The 18474-nt window shown below is 40.7% G+C and overlaps 1 protein-coding gene across 3 annotated transcripts in view; it reads right to left on the reverse strand.

Annotated features, from left to right (window-relative positions):
• gramd1c (GRAM domain containing 1c) overlaps positions 1-13118 on the reverse strand; it is a 61471-nt gene extending 48353 nt beyond the window's left edge. Inside the window, exons 1-2 of one of the 3 annotated variants that reach the window (XM_061921156.1) lie at positions 12637-13118; positions 2391-2499 (exon numbers count right to left, since the gene is read on the reverse strand). In XM_061921156.1, the coding sequence (XP_061777140.1) occupies positions 2391-2480 (90 nt within the window). In that variant the 5' untranslated portion in view covers positions 2481-2499; positions 12637-13118. The remainder of the gene's footprint in view (positions 1-2390; positions 2500-12636) is intronic. The other 2 variants (XM_061921157.1, XM_061921155.1) reach the window with 2 other exon arrangements.
• Between the last annotated feature and the right edge of the window lie 5356 nt (positions 13119-18474).

Raw genomic sequence — 18474 nt, forward strand, 5'->3', positions numbered from 1 at the left:
CACCTGACACTTGAGTTTTCTCCTCTCCTCACTTTTGTTCCATCATCTGACACTTGAGTTTTCTCCTCTCCTCACTTTTGTTCCATCATCTGACACTTGAGTTTTCTCCTCTCCTCACTTTTGTTCCATCACCTGACACTTGCGTTTTCTCCTCTCCTCACTTTTGTTCCATCACCTGACACTTGAGTTTTCTCCTCTCCTCACTTTTGTTCCATCACCTGACACTTGAGTTTTCTCCTCTCCTCACTTTTGTTCCATCATCTGACACTTGAGTTTTCTCCTCTCCTCACTTTTGTTCCATCACCTGACACTTGAGTTTTCTCCTCTCCTCACTTTTGTTCCATCACTTTACACTTGAGTTTTCTCCTCTCCTCACTTTTGTTCCATCACCTGACACTTGAGTTTTCTCCTCTCCTCACTTTTGTTCCATCATCTGACACTTGAGTTTTCTCCTCTCCTCACTTTTGTTCCATCACCTGACACTTGAGTTTTCTCCTCTCCTCACTTTTGTTCCATCACCTGACACTTGAGTTTTCTCCTCTCCTCACTTTTTGTTCCATCACATGAGAGTTGAGTTTTCTCCTCTCCTCACTTTTGTTCCATCACCTGTCACTTGAGTTTTCTCCTCTCCTCACTTTTGTTCCATCACCTGACACTTGAGTTTTGTCCTCTCCTCACTTTTGTTCCATCACCTGACACTTGAGTTTTCTCCTCTCCTCACTTTTGTTCCATCACCTGACACTTGAGTTTTCTCCTCTCCTCACTTTTGTTCCATCACCTGACACTTGAGTTTTCTCCTCTCCTCACTTTTGTTCCATCACCTGAGAGTTTATTTTTCTCCTCTCCTCACTTTTGTTCCATCACCTGACACTTGAGTTTTCTCCTCCTCACTTTTGTTCCATCACATGAGAGTTGAGTTTTCTCCTCTCCTCACTTTTGTTCCATCACCTGTCACTTGAGTTTTCTCCTCTCCTCACTTTTGTTCCATCACCTGACACTTGAGTTTTCTCCTCTCCTCACTTTTGTTCCATCAACTGAGACTTGAGTTTTCTCCTCTCCTCACTTTTGTTTCATCACCTGAGACTTGAGTTTTCTCCTCTCCTCACTTTTGTTCCATCACCTGACACTTGAGTTTTCTCCTCTCCTCACTTGTGTTCCATCATCTGACACTTGAGTTTTCTCCTCTCCTCACTTTTGTTCCATCATCTGACACTTGAGTTTTCTCCTCTCCTCACTTTTGTTCCATCACCTGACACTTGAGTTTTCTCCTCTCCTCACTTTTGTTCCATCACCTGACACTTGAGTTTTCTCCTCTCCTCACTTTTGTTCCATCACCTGACACTTGAGTTTTCTCCTCTCCTCACTTTTGTTCCATCGTCTGACACTTGAGTTTTCTCCTCTCCTCACTTTTGTTCCATCATCTGACACTTGAGTTTTCTCCTCTCCTCACTTTTGTTCCATCACCTGACACTTGAGTTTTCTCCTCTCCTCACTTTTGTTCCATCACTTTACACTTGAGTTTTCTCCTCTCCTCACTTTTGTTCCATCACCTGACACTTGAGTTTTCTCCTCTCCTCACTTTTGTTCCATCATCTGACACTTGAGTTTTCTCCTCTCCTCACTTTTGTTCCATCACCTGACACTTGAGTTTTCTCCTCTCCTCACTTTTTGTTCCATCACATGAGAGTTGAGTTTTCTCCTCTCCTCACTTTTGTTCCATCACCTTTCACTTGAGTTTTCTCCTCTCCTCACTTTTGTTCCATCACCTGACACTTGAGTTTTGTCCTCTCCTCACTTTTGTTCCATCACCTGACACTTGAGTTTTCTCCTCTCCTCACTTTTGTTCCATCACCTGACACTTGAGTTTTCTCCTCTCCTCACTTTTGTTCCATCACCTGACACTTGAGTTTTCTCCTCTCCTCACTTTTGTTCCATCACCTGAGAGTTGATTTTTCTCCTCTCCTCACTTTTGTTCCATCACCTGACACTTGAGTTTTCTCCTCCTCACTTTTGTTCCATCACATGAGAGTTGAGTTTTCTCCTCTCCTCACTTTTGTTCCATCACCTGTCACTTGAGTTTTCTCCTCTCCTCACTTTTGTTCCATCACCTGACACTTGAGTTTTCTCCTCTCCTCACTTTTGTTCCATCAACTGAGACTTGAGTTTTCTCCTCTCCTCACTTTTGTTTCATCACCTGAGACTTGAGTTTTCTCCTCTCCTCACTTTTGTTCCATCACCTGACACTTGAGTTTTCTCCTCTCCTCACTTTTGTTCCATCACCTGAGACTTGAGTTTTCTCCTCTCCTCACTTTTGTTCCATCACCTGAGACTTGAGTTTTCTCCTCTCCTCACTTTTGTTCCATCACCTGAGACTTGAGTTTTCTCCTCACCTCAGGATCGTCTTCAGAGCTGCACTTGAGGTATATAAAGGACGTGTTGTCGTCCGCGGCCTCGCCGCCCAAGCAGGTGGTGAGGTCCATCTGCTGTGGACTTCCCTCTCTGTGGACAAAGTCATCAAACGTTACAGTCGTCACACATTTCCATTTGTTGTATACATCCTTTTTGCTCCTCAAAATTCTACACACAATACCCCATAATGACTTTTTAGAATTGTTTGCAAATGTCTTCAAAAGAAGTAATAAAGGTATTGAAGCTCCAAGGTCAGCTGCATTGTGTTTCAACTGATCTTCCTTGAGATCTTCCTACAGCTTGATTGAAGTCCACCTGTGCTAAATTCATTTGGTTGGACATGATCTGGTAATGTGATTTCTTACTCTTTTATTTTTATTACATTTGCAAAATGGTTTTAAAAAAGCCATTAACATTGTCATGGGGGGTTGTGTGTAGAATTTTGAGGATGTAATAAATATATACCATTTTCATTTTCATTTCCCATTAATTCATTTATTTCAGGCAATGACATAAAAAAAGAAAATTACTAGGTAGACAACACATAGTGATATAAATGAATATAATGCAAAAGGTAAAGTACAGCAGGTAAGCGTGGTGATCCACTTTTGCATGACAGGGAAGAAGATAACTTATTTCATCTCACCCCCATTCCTCCAATCAGTGATCAATACATTGATTGTTACTTTGTTTAAGGGTTATTATACAGATGTTGTATCATGGTGGCATTACCACAGCTAACAATAATTATTACACTCTAACAATCATTTGTATCAATTATTTAGGAAGAATTAAAACACTTTGGTAATAGACAACATAACAACAATGGTAATAGACAACATAACAACAATGGTAATAGACAACATAACAACAATGGTAATAGACAACATAACAACAATGGTAATAGACAACATAACAACAATGGTAATAGACAACATAACAACAATGGTAATAGACAACATAACAACAATGGTAATAGACAACATAACAACAATGGTAATAGACAACATAACAACAATGGTAATAGACAACATAACAACAATGGTAATAGACAACATAACAACAATGGTAATAGACAACATAACAACAATGGTAATAGACAACATAACAACAATGGTAATAGACAGCATAACAACAATGGTAATAGACAACATAACAACAATGGTAATAGACAACATAACAACAATGGTAATAGACAACATAACAACAATTGTAGGAGACAACATAACAACAATGGTAATAGACAACATAACAACAATGGTAATAGACAACATAACAACAATGGTAATAGACAACATAACAACAATGGTAATAGACAACATAACAACAATGGTAATAGACAACATAACAACAATGGTAATAGACAACATAACAACAATGGTAATAGACAACATAACAACAATGGTAATAGACAACATAACAACAATGGTAATAGACAACATAACAACAATGGTAATAGACAACATAACAACAATGGTAATAGACAACATAACAACAATGGTAATAGACAACATAACAACAATGGTAATAGACAACATAACAACAATGGTAATAGACAACATAACAACAATGGTAATAGACAACATAACAACAATTGTAGGAGACAACATAACAACAATGGTAGGAGACAACATAACAACAATGGTAGGAGACAACATAACAACAATGGTATTAGACAACATAACAACAATGGTAGGAGACAACATAACAACAATGGTAGGAGACAACATAACAACAATGGTAGGAGACAACATAACAACAATGGTATTAGACAACATAACAACAATGGTAATAGACAACATAACAACAATGGTAGGAGACAACATAACAACAATGGTAGGAGACAACATAACAACAATGGTATTAGACAACATAACAACAATGGTAATAGACAACATAACAACAATGGTAATAGACAACATAACAACAATAGTAGGAGACAACATAACAACAATGGTAAGGAAACACAGAGCACATGTTAACACTTTGAGACAGAGTACAAGATCAGGGCAATATAAAGACCGTCATCTTTATATTTGAAGCAAACCCCATGTTTGTATAATAGTTTACATCCACTAATAGTTTGGCATTGTTTGTGTTGTCGGTCTACTTACTTCCTGCTCCGATAACGTGTTTCACGTTTGGTCGACTAACGGCCTCAAAATTCTCAATGACCTGTACAACAATGGCTGTTCTCTTCCTTCACTTCTCTGTCAACAAGATACTATCTGCCTAATACTCATTTCTTTCCATAACTCCAAGGAAGGCATTTGATCAAAAAACTATTTCCTCATTTTCCCAACCGCCCCCCAGAAGCAGAAATTGATCAGTTTCTCTCCTTTGACTCTGACCAACGACGTCTGATATCTGTCATATACAACTCAATTGGCCTTCTACATACACCTGACCTTCACTTGCCTGAGAATCCTGGGAGCGTGACCTTGGGACAACTTTACTGATGGGCAGTGGAGAGAGGCTGTGAGGCTGGTACACTATATGTGCCAGGCATGTGTAAGGTACTGCATAAAGTACATTGAAACAATACTAGACTGGGAGGCTGGTACACTATATGTGCCAGGCATGTGTAAGGTACTGCATAAAGTACATTGAAACAATACTAGACTGGGAGGCTGGTACACTATATGTGCCAGGCATGTGTAAGGTACTGCATAAAGTACATTGAAACAATGTTAGACTGTGAGGCTGGTACACTATATGTGCCAGGCATGTGTAAGGTACTGCATAAAGTACATTGAAACAATACTAGACTGTGAGGCTGGTACACTATATGTGCCAGGCATGTGTAAGGTACTGCATAAAGTACATTGAAACAATACTAGACTGGGAGGCTGGTACACTATATGTGCCAGGCATGTGTAAGGTACTGCATAAAGTACATTGAAACAATACTAGACTGTGAGGCTGGTACACTATATGTGCCAGGCATGTGTAAGGTACTGCATAAAGTACATTGAAACAATACTAGACTGTGAGGCTGGTACACTATATGTGCCAGGCATGTGTAAGGTACTGCATAAAGTACATTGAAACAATACTAGACTGTGAGGCTGGTACACTATATGTGCCAGGCATGTGTAAGGTACTGCATAAAGTACATTGAAACAATACTAGACTGTGAGGCTGGTACACTATATGTACCAGGCATGTGTAAGGTACTGCATAAAGTACATTGAAACAATGTTAGACTGTGAGGCTGGTACACTATATGTGCCAGGCATGTGTAAGGTACTGCATAAAGTACATTGAAACAATACTAGACTGTGAGGCTGGTACACTATATGTGCCAGGCATGTGTAAGGTACTGCATAAAGTACATTGAAACAATACTAGACTGTGAGGCTGGTACACTATATGTACCAGGCATGTGTAAGGTACTGCATAAAGTACATTGAAACAATGTTAGACTGTGAGGCTGGTACACTATATGTGCCAGGCATGTGTAAGGTACTGCATAAAGTACATTGAAACAATGTTAGACTGTGAGGCTGGTACACTATATGTGCCAGGCATGTGTAAGGTACTGCATAAAGTACATTGAAACAATACTAGACTGTGAGGCTGGTACACTATATGTGCCAGGCATGTGTAAGGTACTGCATAAAGTACATTGAAACAATACTAGACTGTGAGGCTGGTACACTATATGTGCCAGGCATGTGTAAGGTACTGCATAAAGTACATTGAAACAATGCTAGACTGTGAGGCTGGTACACTATATGTGCCAGGCATGTGTAAGGTACTGCATAAAGTACATTGAAACAATACTAGACTGTGAGGCTGGTACACTATATGTGCCAGGCATGTGTAAGGTACTGCATAAAGTACATTGAAACAATACTAGACTGGGAGGCTGGTACACTATATGTGCCAGGCATGTGTAAGGTACTGCATAAAGTACATTGAAACAATACTAGACTGTGAGGCTGGTACACTATATGTACCAGGCATGTGTAAGGTACTGCATAAAGTACATTGAAACAATGTTAGACTGTGAGGCTGGTACACTATATGTGCCAGGCATGTGTAAGGTACTGCATAAAGTACATTGAAACAATACTAGACTGTGAGGCTGGTACACTATATGTGCCAGGCATGTGTAAGGTACTGCATAAAGTACATTGAAACAATACTAGACTGTGAGGCTGGTACACTATATGTACCAGGCATGTGTAAGGTACTGCATAAAGTACATTGAAACAATACTAGACTGTGAGGCTGGTACACTATATGTGCCAGGCATGTGTAAGGTACTGCATAAAGTACATTGAAACAATACTAGACTGTGAGGCTGGTACACTATATGTACCAGGCATGTGTAAGGTACTGCATAAAGTACATTGAAACAATGTTAGACTGTGAGGCTGGTACACTATATGTGCCAGGCATGTGTAAGGTACTGCATAAAGTACATTGAAACAATACTAGACTGTGAGGCTGGTACACTATATGTGCCAGGCATGTGTAAGGTACTGCATAAAGTACATTGAAACAATACTAGACTGTGAGGCTGGTACACTATATGTACCAGGCATGTGTAAGGTACTGCATAAAGTACATTGAAACAATGTTAGACTGTGAGGCTGGTACACTATATGTGCCAGGCATGTGTAAGGTACTGCATAAAGTACATTGAAACAATGTTAGACTGTGAGGCTGGTACACTATATGTGCCAGGCATGTGTAAGGTACTGCATAAAGTACATTGAAACAATACTAGACTGTGAGGCTGGTACACTATATGTGCCAGGCATGTGTAAGGTACTGCATAAAGTACATTGAAACAATACTAGACTGTGAGGCTGGTACACTATATGTGCCAGGCATGTGTAAGGTACTGCATAAAGTACATTGAAACAATGCTAGACTGTGAGGCTGGTACACTATATGTGCCAGGCATGTGTAAGGTACTGCATAAAGTACATTGAAACAATACTAGACTGTGAGGCTGGTACACTATATGTGCCAGGCATGTGTAAGGTACTGCATAAAGTACATTGAAACAATACTAGACTGGGAGGCTGGTACACTATATGTGCCAGGCATGTGTAAGGTACTGCATAAAGTACATTGAAACAATACTAGACTGTGAGGCTGGTACACTATATGTGCCAGGCATGTGTAAGGTACTGCATAAAGTACATTGAAACAATACTAGACTGTGAGGCTGGTACACTATATGTGCCAGGCATGTGTAAGGTACTGCATAAAGTACATTGAAACAATACTAGACTGTGAGGCTGGTACACTATATGTGCCAGGCATGTGTAAGGTACTGCATAAAGTACATTGAAACAATACTAGACTGTGAGGCTGGTACACTATATGTACCAGGCATGTGTAAGGTACTGCATAAAGTACATTGAAACAATGTTAGACTGTGAGGCTGGTACACTATATGTGCCAGGCATGTGTAAGGTACTGCATAAAGTACATTGAAACAATACTAGACTGTGAGGCTGGTACACTATATGTGCCAGGCATGTGTAAGGTACTGCATAAAGTACATTGAAACAATACTAGACTGTGAGGCTGGTACACTATATGTGCCAGGCATGTGTAAGGTACTGCATAAAGTACATTGAAACAATGCTAGACTGTGAGGCTGGTACACTATATGTGCCAGGCATGTGTAAGGTACTGCATAAAGTACATTGAAACAATACTAGACTGTGAGGCTGGTACACTATATGTGCCAGGCATGTGTAAGGTACTGCATAAAGTACATTGAAACAATACTAGACTGGGAGGCTGGTACACTATATGTGCCAGGCATGTGTAAGGTACTGCATAAAGTACATTGAAACAATACTAGACTGGGAGGCTGGTACACTATATGTGCCAGGCATGTGTAAGGTACTGCATAAAGTACATTGAAACAACGCTAGACTGTGAGGCTGGTACACTATATGTGCCAGGCATGTGTAAGGTACTGCATAAAGTACATTGAAACAATACTAGACTGTGAGGCTGGTACACTATATGTGCCAGGCATGTGTAAGGTACTGCATAAAGTACATTGAAACAATACTAGACTGTGAGGCTGGTACACTATATGTGCCAGGCATGTGTAAGGTACTGCATAAAGTACATTGAAACAATACTAGACTGTGAGGCTGGTACACTATATGTGCCAGGCATGTGTAAGGTACTGCATAAAGTACATTGAAACAATACTAGACTGTGAGGCTGGTACACTATATGTGCCAGGCATGTGTAAGGTACTGCATAAAGTACATTGAAACAATACTAGACTGTGAGGCTGGTACACTATATGTACCAGGCATGTGTAAGGTACTGCATAAAGTACATTGAAACAATGTTAGACTGTGAGGCTGGTACACTATATGTGCCAGGCATGTGTAAGGTACTGCATAAAGTACATTGAAACAATGTTAGACTGTGAGGCTGGTACACTATATGTGCCAGGCATGTGTAAGGTACTGCATAAAGTACATTGAAACAATACTAGACTGTGAGGCTGGTACACTATATGTGCCAGGCATGTGTAAGGTACTGCATAAAGTACATTGAAACAATGCTAGACTGTGAGGCTGGTACACTATATGTGCCAGGCATGTGTAAGGTACTGCATAAAGTACATTGAAACAATACTAGACTGTGAGGCTGGTACACTATATGTGCCAGGCATGTGTAAGGTACTGCATAAAGTACATTGAAACAATACTAGACTGGGAGGCTGGTACACTATATGTGCCAGGCATGTGTAAGGTACTGCATAAAGTACATTGAAACAATACTAGACTGGGAGGCTGGTACACTATATGTGCCAGGCATGTGTAAGGTACTGCATAAAGTACATTGAAACAACGCTAGACTGTGAGGCTGGTACACTATATGTGCCAGGCATGTGTAAGGTACTGCATAAAGTACATTGAAACAATACTAGACTGTGAGGCTGGTACACTATATGTGCCAGGCATGTGTAAGGTACTGCATAAAGTACATTGAAACAATACTAGACTGTGAGGCTGGTACACTATATGTGCCAGGCATGTGTAAGGTACTGCATAAAGTACATTGAAACAATACTAGACTGTGAGGCTGGTACACTATATGTGCCAGGCATGTGTAAGGTACTGCATAAAGTACATTGAAACAATACTAGACTGTGAGGCTGGTACACTATATGTGCCAGGCATGTGTAAGGTACTGCATAAAGTACATTGAAACAATACTAGACTGTGAGGCTGGTACACTATATGTGCCAGGCATGTGTAAGGTACTGCATAAAGTACATTGAAACAATGTTAGACTGGGAGGCTGGTACACTATATGTGCCAGGCATGTGTAAGGTACTGCATAAAGTACATTGAAACAATACTAGACTGTGAGGCTGGTACACTATATGTGCCAGGCATGTGTAAGGTACTGCATAAAGTACATTGAAACAATACTAGACTGTGAGGCTGGTACACTATATGTGCCAGGCATGTGTAAGGTACTGCATAAAGTACATTGAAACAATACTAGACTGTGAGGCTGGTACACTATATGTGCCAGGCATGTGTAAGGTACTGCATAAAGTACATTGAAACAATACTAGACTGTGAGGCTGGTACACTATATGTGCCAGGCATGTGTAAGGTACTGCATAAAGTACATTGAAACAATACTAGACTGTGAGGCTGGTACACTATATGTGCCAGGCATGTGTAAGGTACTGCATAAAGTACATTGAAACAATACTAGACTGTGAGGCTGGTACACTATATGTACCAGGCATGTGTAAGGTACTGCATAAAGTACATTGAAACAATACTAGACTGTGAGGCTGGTACACTATATGTGCCAGGCATGTGTAAGGTACTGCATAAAGTACATTGAAACAATACTAGACTGTGAGGCTGGTACACTATATGTGCCAGGCATGTGTAAGGTACTGCATAAAGTACATTGAAACAATACTAGACTGTGAGGCTGGTACACTATATGTGCCAGGCATGTGTAAGGTACTGCATAAAGTACATTGAAACAATACTAGACTGTGAGGCTGGTACACTATATGTACCAGGCATGTGTAAGGTACTGCATAAAGTACATTGAAACAATGTTAGACTGTGAGGCTGGTACACTATATGTGCCAGGCATGTGTAAGGTACTGCATAAAGTACATTGAAACAATGTTAGACTGTGAGGCTGGTACACTATATGTGCCAGGCATGTGTAAGGTACTGCATAAAGTACATTGAAACAATACTAGACTGTGAGGCTGGTACACTATATGTACCAGGCATGTGTAAGGTACTGCATAAAGTACATTGAAACAATACTAGACTGTGAGGCTGGTACACTATATGTGCCAGGCATGTGTAAGGTACTGCATAAAGTACATTGAAACAATACTAGACTGTGAGGCTGGTACACTATATGTGCCAGGCATGTGTAAGGTACTGCATAAAGTACATTGAAACAATACTAGACTGTGAGGCTGGTACACTATATGTGCCAGGCATGTGTAAGGTACTGCATAAAGTACATTGAAACAATACTAGACTGTGAGGCTGGTACACTATATGTGCCAGGCATGTGTAAGGTACTGCATAAAGTACATTGAAACAATGCTAGACTGTGAGGCTGGTACACTATATGTGCCAGGCATGTGTAAGGTACTGCATAAAGTACATTGAAACAATACTAGACTGGGAGGCTGGTACACTATATGTGCCAGGCATGTGTAAGGTACTGCATAAAGTACATTGAAACAATACTAGACTGTGAGGCTGGTACACTATATGTGCCAGGCATGTGTAAGGTACTGCATAAAGTACATTGAAACAATACTAGACTGTGAGGCTGGTACACTATATGTGCCAGGCATGTGTAAGGTACTGCATAAAGTACATTGAAACAATACTAGACTGTGAGGCTGGTACACTATATGTGCCAGGCATGTGTAAGGTACTGCATAAAGTACATTGAAACAATACTAGACTGTGAGGCTGGTACACTATATGTGCCAGGCATGTGTAAGGTACTGCATAAAGTACATTGAAACAATACTAGACTGTGAGGCTGGTACACTATATGTGCCAGGCATGTGTAAGGTACTGCATAAAGTACATTGAAACAATACTAGACTGTGAGGCTGGTACACTATATGTGCCAGGCATGTGTAAGGTACTGCATAAAGTACATTGAAACAATACTAGACTGTGAGGCTGGTACACTATATGTGCCAGGCATGTGTAAGGTACTGCATAAAGTACATTGAAACAATACTAGACTGTGAGGCTGGTACACTATATGTACCAGGCATGTGTAAGGTACTGCATAAAGTACATTGAAACAATACTAGACTGTGAGGCTGGTACACTATATGTGCCAGGCATGTGTAAGGTACTGCATAAAGTACATTGAAACAATACTAGACTGTGAGGCTGGTACACTATATGTGCCAGGCATGTGTAAGGTACTGCATAAAGTACATTGAAACAATACTAGACTGTGAGGCTGGTACACTATATGTGCCAGGCATGTGTAAGGTACTGCATAAAGTACATTGAAACAATACTAGACTGTGAGGCTGGTACACTATATGTGCCAGGCATGTGTAAGGTACTGCATAAAGTACATTGAAACAATACTAGACTGGGAGGCTTGACATCACCAAAAGTGATTCCAATAACACAACTCAGACAGAGTTGACCGCTGCCCCCCCACCCCCCCCCCCCACCCCCCACCCCCCAAACCCTATTCCCTGTGTTTGTTTACTTTTAGGTTATATTTTATTGTATATCTTATGTTTTATTGATTTATTTTACCTTATCCAGTTTTCTATTTATTTTCAATATATTTTGTTGGGTTGAACCTATGGTTAGATATATTCATGTGTTTCTATATTTGTTGTGGGCACTAGGTGACAATTACCCTGGGAACTGAGCGGGTGGGTACTATAAGGGCGGGGCTTTATTATGTTTATTGTAACACCTCAACTTGCTGTTACCATGTTCTGTCATACTGTACTCTCTGCAAAATTCAATACAAATATTTTGGAGGAAAAAAAAGGTGTTGCATACCTTAATGAATCATCAATTAGAAGATTGATGACTAGATGAAGTAAATATAAGAATAATATTCTTCCATCTGCTCCTTTCTGATCATGGAAATGTATAAGAAACAAAAACTAACTTATGTGCATCTTCATGAAAGGAATACAAAGAAAGGATGATGAAGATGACAACATACCCGACTGAGTCCACGCAACACAAACAAATACACTGATAGTCCTTCTGTTTGCTGCTAGTCCTTCTGTTTGCTGATAGTCCTTCTGTTTGCTGCTAGTCCTTCTGTTTGCTGCTAGTCCTTCTGTTTGCTGCTGCTAGTCCTTCTGTTTGCTGCTCGTCCTTCTGTTTGCTGCTAGTCCTTCTGTTTGCTGCTAGTCCTTCTGTTTGCTGCTCGTCCTTCTGTTTGCTGATAGTCCTTCTGTTTGCTGCTAGTCCTTCTGTTTGCTGCTAGTCCTTCTGTTTGCTGATAGTCCTTCTGTTTGCTGATAGTCCTTCTGTTTGCTGATAGTCCTTCTGTTTGCTGCTAGTCCTTCTGTTTGCTGATAGTCCTTCTGTTTGCTGCTAGTCCTTCTGTTTGCTGCTAGTCCTTCTGTTTGCTGATAGTCCTTCTGTTTGCTGATAGTCCTTCTGTTTGCTGCTAGTCCTTCTGTTTGCTGATAGTCCTTCTGTTTGCTGATAGTCCTTCTGTTTGCTGCTAGTCCTTCTGTTTGCTGCTAGTCCTTCTGTTTGCTGATAGTCCTTCTGTTTGCTGATAGTCCTTCTGTTTGCTGCTAGTCCTTCTGTTTGCTGATAGTCCTTCTGTTTGCTGCTAGTCCTTCTGTTTGCTGCTAGTCCTTCTGTTTGCTGATAGTCCTTCTGTTTGCTGCTCGTCCTTCTGTTTTGCTGCTAGTCCTTCTGTTTGCTGCTAGTCCTTCTGTTTGCTGCTAGTCCTTCTGTTTGCTGCTCGTCCTTCTGTTTGCTGATAGTCCTTCTGTTTGCTGCTCGTCCTTCTGTTTGCTGCTAGTCCTTCTGTTTGCTGCTCGTCCTTCTGTTTGCTGATAGTCCTTCTGTTTGCTGCTCGTCCTTCTGTTGCTGCTAGTTCTTCTGTTTGCTGCTAGTCCTTCTGTTTGCTGCTAGTCCTCTGTTTGTTGCTCGTCCTTCTGTTTGCTGCTAGTCCTTCTGTTTGCTGATAGTCCTTCTGTTTGCTGCTCGTCCTTCTGTTTGCTGCTAGTCCTTCTGTTTGCTGCTCGTCCTTCTGTTTGCTGCTAGTCCTTCTGTTTGCTGCTAGTCCTTCTGTTTGCTGATAGTCCTTCTGTTTGCTGCTAGTCCTTCTGTTTGCTGCTAGTCCTTCTGTTTGCTGCTCGTCCTTCTGTTTGCTGCTCGTCCTTCTGTTTGTTAGGTGGAATGTGGCAGGTGTAGTTTGCAGGTGCATGACACCTGGAAGGTGTTGTCCCTCGCTCCTCATTGGTCCTCCTTTGCCTTGATGACGTCACTTGCCCGCAGGTTGAGGAAGTCAGCGCCTGTCGACTTCCGTGCAGCGCTGGAATAATCTTCTTCAATATTCTCTTCATACTTTGTAATCTTATTATACTTACATTGAATAATCATCTAACATTATCTTTATACATTGTACTCTTTTGATACTTATATGGAATAATCAACATTAACATAGAGATTCTCTTCATAGATTGTAGTCTTTTTAACATCTATACTTATAGATTGTAAACACAAAATATATTTAAAATCTATACTACGTTATTGTTTGTAGATTTGTAAACACAAAAATATATTTAACATCTATACTATGTTATTGTTTGTAGATTGTAAAAGTAGAATATAAGGAACATCTATAGGTTGTAAACACGCTCGTATTAATGTTATGGACGTTCCTGCAAAAAGTACAAAGTGGTTGTGTTGTTTAGTGAGGATATGAAAGAGACATGTTGAAGGAAAGTCAGACATGTTGAAGCAGAGTAAGATATGTTGAAGGACAGTGAGACATGTTGAAGGACGGTGAGACATGTTGAAGGACGGTGAGACATGTTGAAAGAGAGTGAGACATGTTGAAGGAGAATAAGACATGCTGAAGTAGAGTGAGACATATTGAAGTAGAGTGAGACATGTTGAAGGACGGTGAGACATGTTGAAAGAGAGTGAGACATGTTGAAGGAGAATAAGACATGCTGAAGTAGAGTGAGACATATTGAAGTAGAGTGAGACATGTTGAAGGACAGTGAGACATGTTGAAGTAGAGTGAGACATGTTGAAGGGCAGTGAGACATGTTGAAAGAGAGTGAGACATGTTGAAGGAGAGTAAGACATGTTGAAGTAGAGTGAGACATGTTGAAGTAGAGTGAGACATGTTGAAGGACAGTGAGACATGTTGAAAGAGAGGGAGACATGTTGAAGGAGAGTAAGACATGTTGAAGGAGAATAAGACATGTTGAAGTAGAGTGAGACATGTTGAAGGACAGTGAGACATGTTGAAAGAGAGGGAGACATGTTGAAGGAGAATAAGACATGCTGAAGTAGAGTGAGACATATTGAAGTAGAGTGAGACATGTTGAAGGACAGTGAGACATGTTGAAGTAGAGTGAGACATGTTGAAGGGCAGTGAGACATGTTGAAAGAGAGTGAGACATGTTGAAAGAGAGGGAGACATGTTGAAGGAGAGTAAGACATGTTGAAGGAGAATAAGACATGTTGAAGTAGAGTGAGACATGTTGAAGGACAGTGAGACATGTTGAAAGAGAGGGAGACATGTTGAAGGAGAATAAGACATGCTGAAGTAGAGTGAGACATATTGAAGTAGAGTGAGACATGTTGAAGGACAGTGAGACATGTTGAAGTAGAGTGAGACATGTTGAAGGGCAGTGAGACATGTTGAAAGAGAGTGAGACATGTTGAAGGAGAGTAAGACATGTTGAAGTAGAGTGAGACATGTTGAAGTAGAGTGAGACATGTTGAAGGACAGTGAGACATGTTGAAAGAGAGGGAGACATGTTGAAGGAGAATAAGACATGTTGAAGTAGAGTGAGACATGTTGAAGGACAGTGAGACATGTTGAAAGAGAGGGAGACATGTTGAAGGAGAGTAAGACATGTTGAAGGAGAATAAGACATGTTGAAGTAGAGTAAGACATGTTGAAGGACAGTGAGACATGTTGAAAGAGAGGGAGACATGTTGAAGGAGAGTAAGACATGTTGAAGGAGAATAAGACATGTTGAAGTAGAGTAAGACATGTTGAAGGACAGTGAGGACATGTTGAAAGAGAGGGAGACATGTTGAAGGAGAGTACGACATGTTGAAGAACAATGAGACATGTTGAAGGAGAGCGAGAAATGTTGAAGTAGAGTAAGACATGTTGAAGTAGAGTAAGACATGTTGAAGGAGAGTAAGACATGTTGAAGTAGAGTAAGACATGTTGAAGGAGAGTAAGACATGTTGAAGTAGAGTAAGACATGTTGAAGTAGAGTAAGACATGTGAAGGACCAGTAGAACCAGACAGACAGACAGTCAGTAACATGCAGGAGACAAACAACAAAAGCAAACATGTTTTTCTTCATCTCCTTCTGGTGTGTCTGTCTGTGTGTGTGTGTGTGTGTGTGTGTGTGTGTGTGTGTGGTGTGTGTGCTGTGTGTGTGTGTGTCGTGTGTGTGTGTGTGTGTGTGTGTGTGTGTGTGTGTGTGTGTGTGTGTGTGTGTGTGTGTGTGTGTGTGTGTGTGTGTGTGTGTGTGTGTGTGTGTGTGTGTGTGTGTGAAGCAGGATCCCCGATGGGCTGTCTTTTTACACGTGACTTTTGCATCACTTTGGCGTGTAATATTTGTGTGGTGATCTCAGTGTGTAAAAGTGGTGATCTGAGTGTGTAAAAGTGGTGATCTCAGTGTGTAAAAGTGGTGATCTCAGTGTGTAAAAGTGGTGATCTCAGTGTGTAAAAGTGGTGATCTCAGTGTGTAAAAGTGGTGATCTCAGTGTGTAAAAGTGGTGATCTCAGTGTGTAAAAGTGGTGATCTCAGTGTGTAAAAGTGGTGATCTCTGTGTGTAAAAGTGGTGATCTGAGTGTGTAAAAGTGGTGATCTCAGTGTGTAAAAGTGGTGATCTCAGTGTGTAAAAGTGGTGATCTCAGTGTGTAAAAGTGGTGATCTCAGTGTGTAAAAGTGGTGATCTCAGTGTGTAAAAGTGGTGATCTCAGTGTGTAAAAGTGGTGATCTCAGTGTGTAAAAGTGGTGATCTCAGTGTGTAAAAGTGGTGATCTCAGTGTGTAAAAGTGGTGATCTCTGTGTGTAAAAGTGGTGATCTGAGTGTGTAAAAGTGGTGATCTCAGTGTGTAAAAGTGGTGATCTCAGTGTGTAAAAGTGGTGATCTCTGTGTGTAAAAGTGGTGATCTGAGTGTGTAAAAGTGGTGATCTCAGTGTGTAAAAGTGGTGATCTCAGTGTGTAAAAGTGGTGATCTCAGTGTGTAAAAGTGGTGATCTCAGTGTGTAAAAGTGGTGATCTCAGTGTGTAAAAGTGGTGATCTCTGTGTGTAAAAGTGGTGATCTGAGTGTGTAAAAGTGGTGATCTCAGTGTGTAAAAGTGGTGATCTCAGTGTGTAAAAGTGGTGATCTCAGTGTGTAAAAGTGGTGATCTCTGTGTGTAAAAGTGGTGATCTCAGTGTGTAAAAGTGGTGATCTCAGTGTGTAAAAGTGGTGATCTGAGTGTGTAAAAGTGGTGATCTCAGTGTGTAAAAGTGGTGATCTCAGTGTGTAAAAGTGGTGATCTCAGTGTGTAAAAGTGGTGATCTCTGTGTGTAAAAGTGGTGATCTCAGTGTGTAAAAGTGGTGATCTCAGTGTGTAAAAGTGGTGATCTGAGTGTGTAAAAGTGGTGATCTCAGTGTGTAAAAGTGGTGATCTCAGTGTGTAAAAGTGGTGATCTCAGTGTGTAAAAGTGGTGATCTCAGTGTGTAAAAGTGGTGATCTGAGTGTGTAAAAGTGGTGATCTCAGTGTGTAAAAGTGGTGATCTCAGTGTGTAAAAGTGGTGATCTCAGTGTGTAAAAGTGGTGATCTCAGTGTGTAAAAGTGGTGATCTCAGTGTGTAAAAGTGGTGATCTCTGTGTGTAAAAGTGGTGATCTCTGTGTGTAAAAGTGGTGATCTGAGTGTGTAAAAGTGGTGATCTCAGTGTGTAAAAGTGGTGATCTCAGTGTGTAAAAGTGGTGATCTCTGTGTGTAAAAGTGGTGATCTGAGTGTGTAAAAGTGGTGATCTCAGTGTGTAAAAGTGGTGATCTCAGTGTGTAAAAGTGGTGATCTCAGTGTGTAAAAGTGGTGATCTCAGTGTGTAAAAGTGGTGATCTCAGTGTGTAAAAGTGGTGATCTCAGTGTGTAAAAGTGGTGATCTCAGTGTGTAAAAGTGGTGATCTGAGTGTGTAAAAGTGGTGATCTCAGTGTGGTAAAAGTGGTGATCTCAGTGTGTAAAAGTGGTGATCTCAGTGTGTAAAAGTGGTGATCTCTGTGTGTAAAAGTGGTGATCTCAGTGTGTAATTAAAAGTGGTGATCTCAGTGTGTAAAAGTGGTGATCTGAGTGTGTAAAAGTGGTGATCTCAGTGTGTAAAAGTGGTGATCTCAGTGTGTAAAAGTGGTGATTGAATGCTGATCAGTGTGTAAAAGTGGTGATCTCAGTGTGTAAAAGTGGTGATCTCAGTGTGTAAAAGTGGTGATCTGAGTGTGTAAAAGTGGTGATCTCAGTGTGTAAAAGTGGTGATCTCAGTGTGTAAAAGTGGTGATCTCTGTGTGTAAAAGTGGTGATCTGAGTGTGTAAAAGTGGTGATCTCAGTGTGTAAAAGTGGTGATCTCAGTGTGTTAAAAGTGGTGATCTCAGTGTGTAAAAGTGGTGATCTCAGTGTGTAAAAGTGGTGATCTCAGTGTGTAAAAGTGGTGATCTCAGTGTGTAAAAGTGGTGATCTCAGTGTGTAAAAGTGGTGATCTCAGTGTGTAAAAGTGGTGATCTCAGTGTGTAAAAGTGGTGATCTCAGTGTGTAAAAGTGGTGATCTCAGTGTGTAA

Source organism: Nerophis ophidion, linkage group LG15 (assembly GCF_033978795.1).
Source record: "Nerophis ophidion isolate RoL-2023_Sa linkage group LG15, RoL_Noph_v1.0, whole genome shotgun sequence".
NCBI lineage: Eukaryota > Metazoa > Chordata > Actinopteri > Syngnathiformes > Syngnathidae > Nerophis > Nerophis ophidion.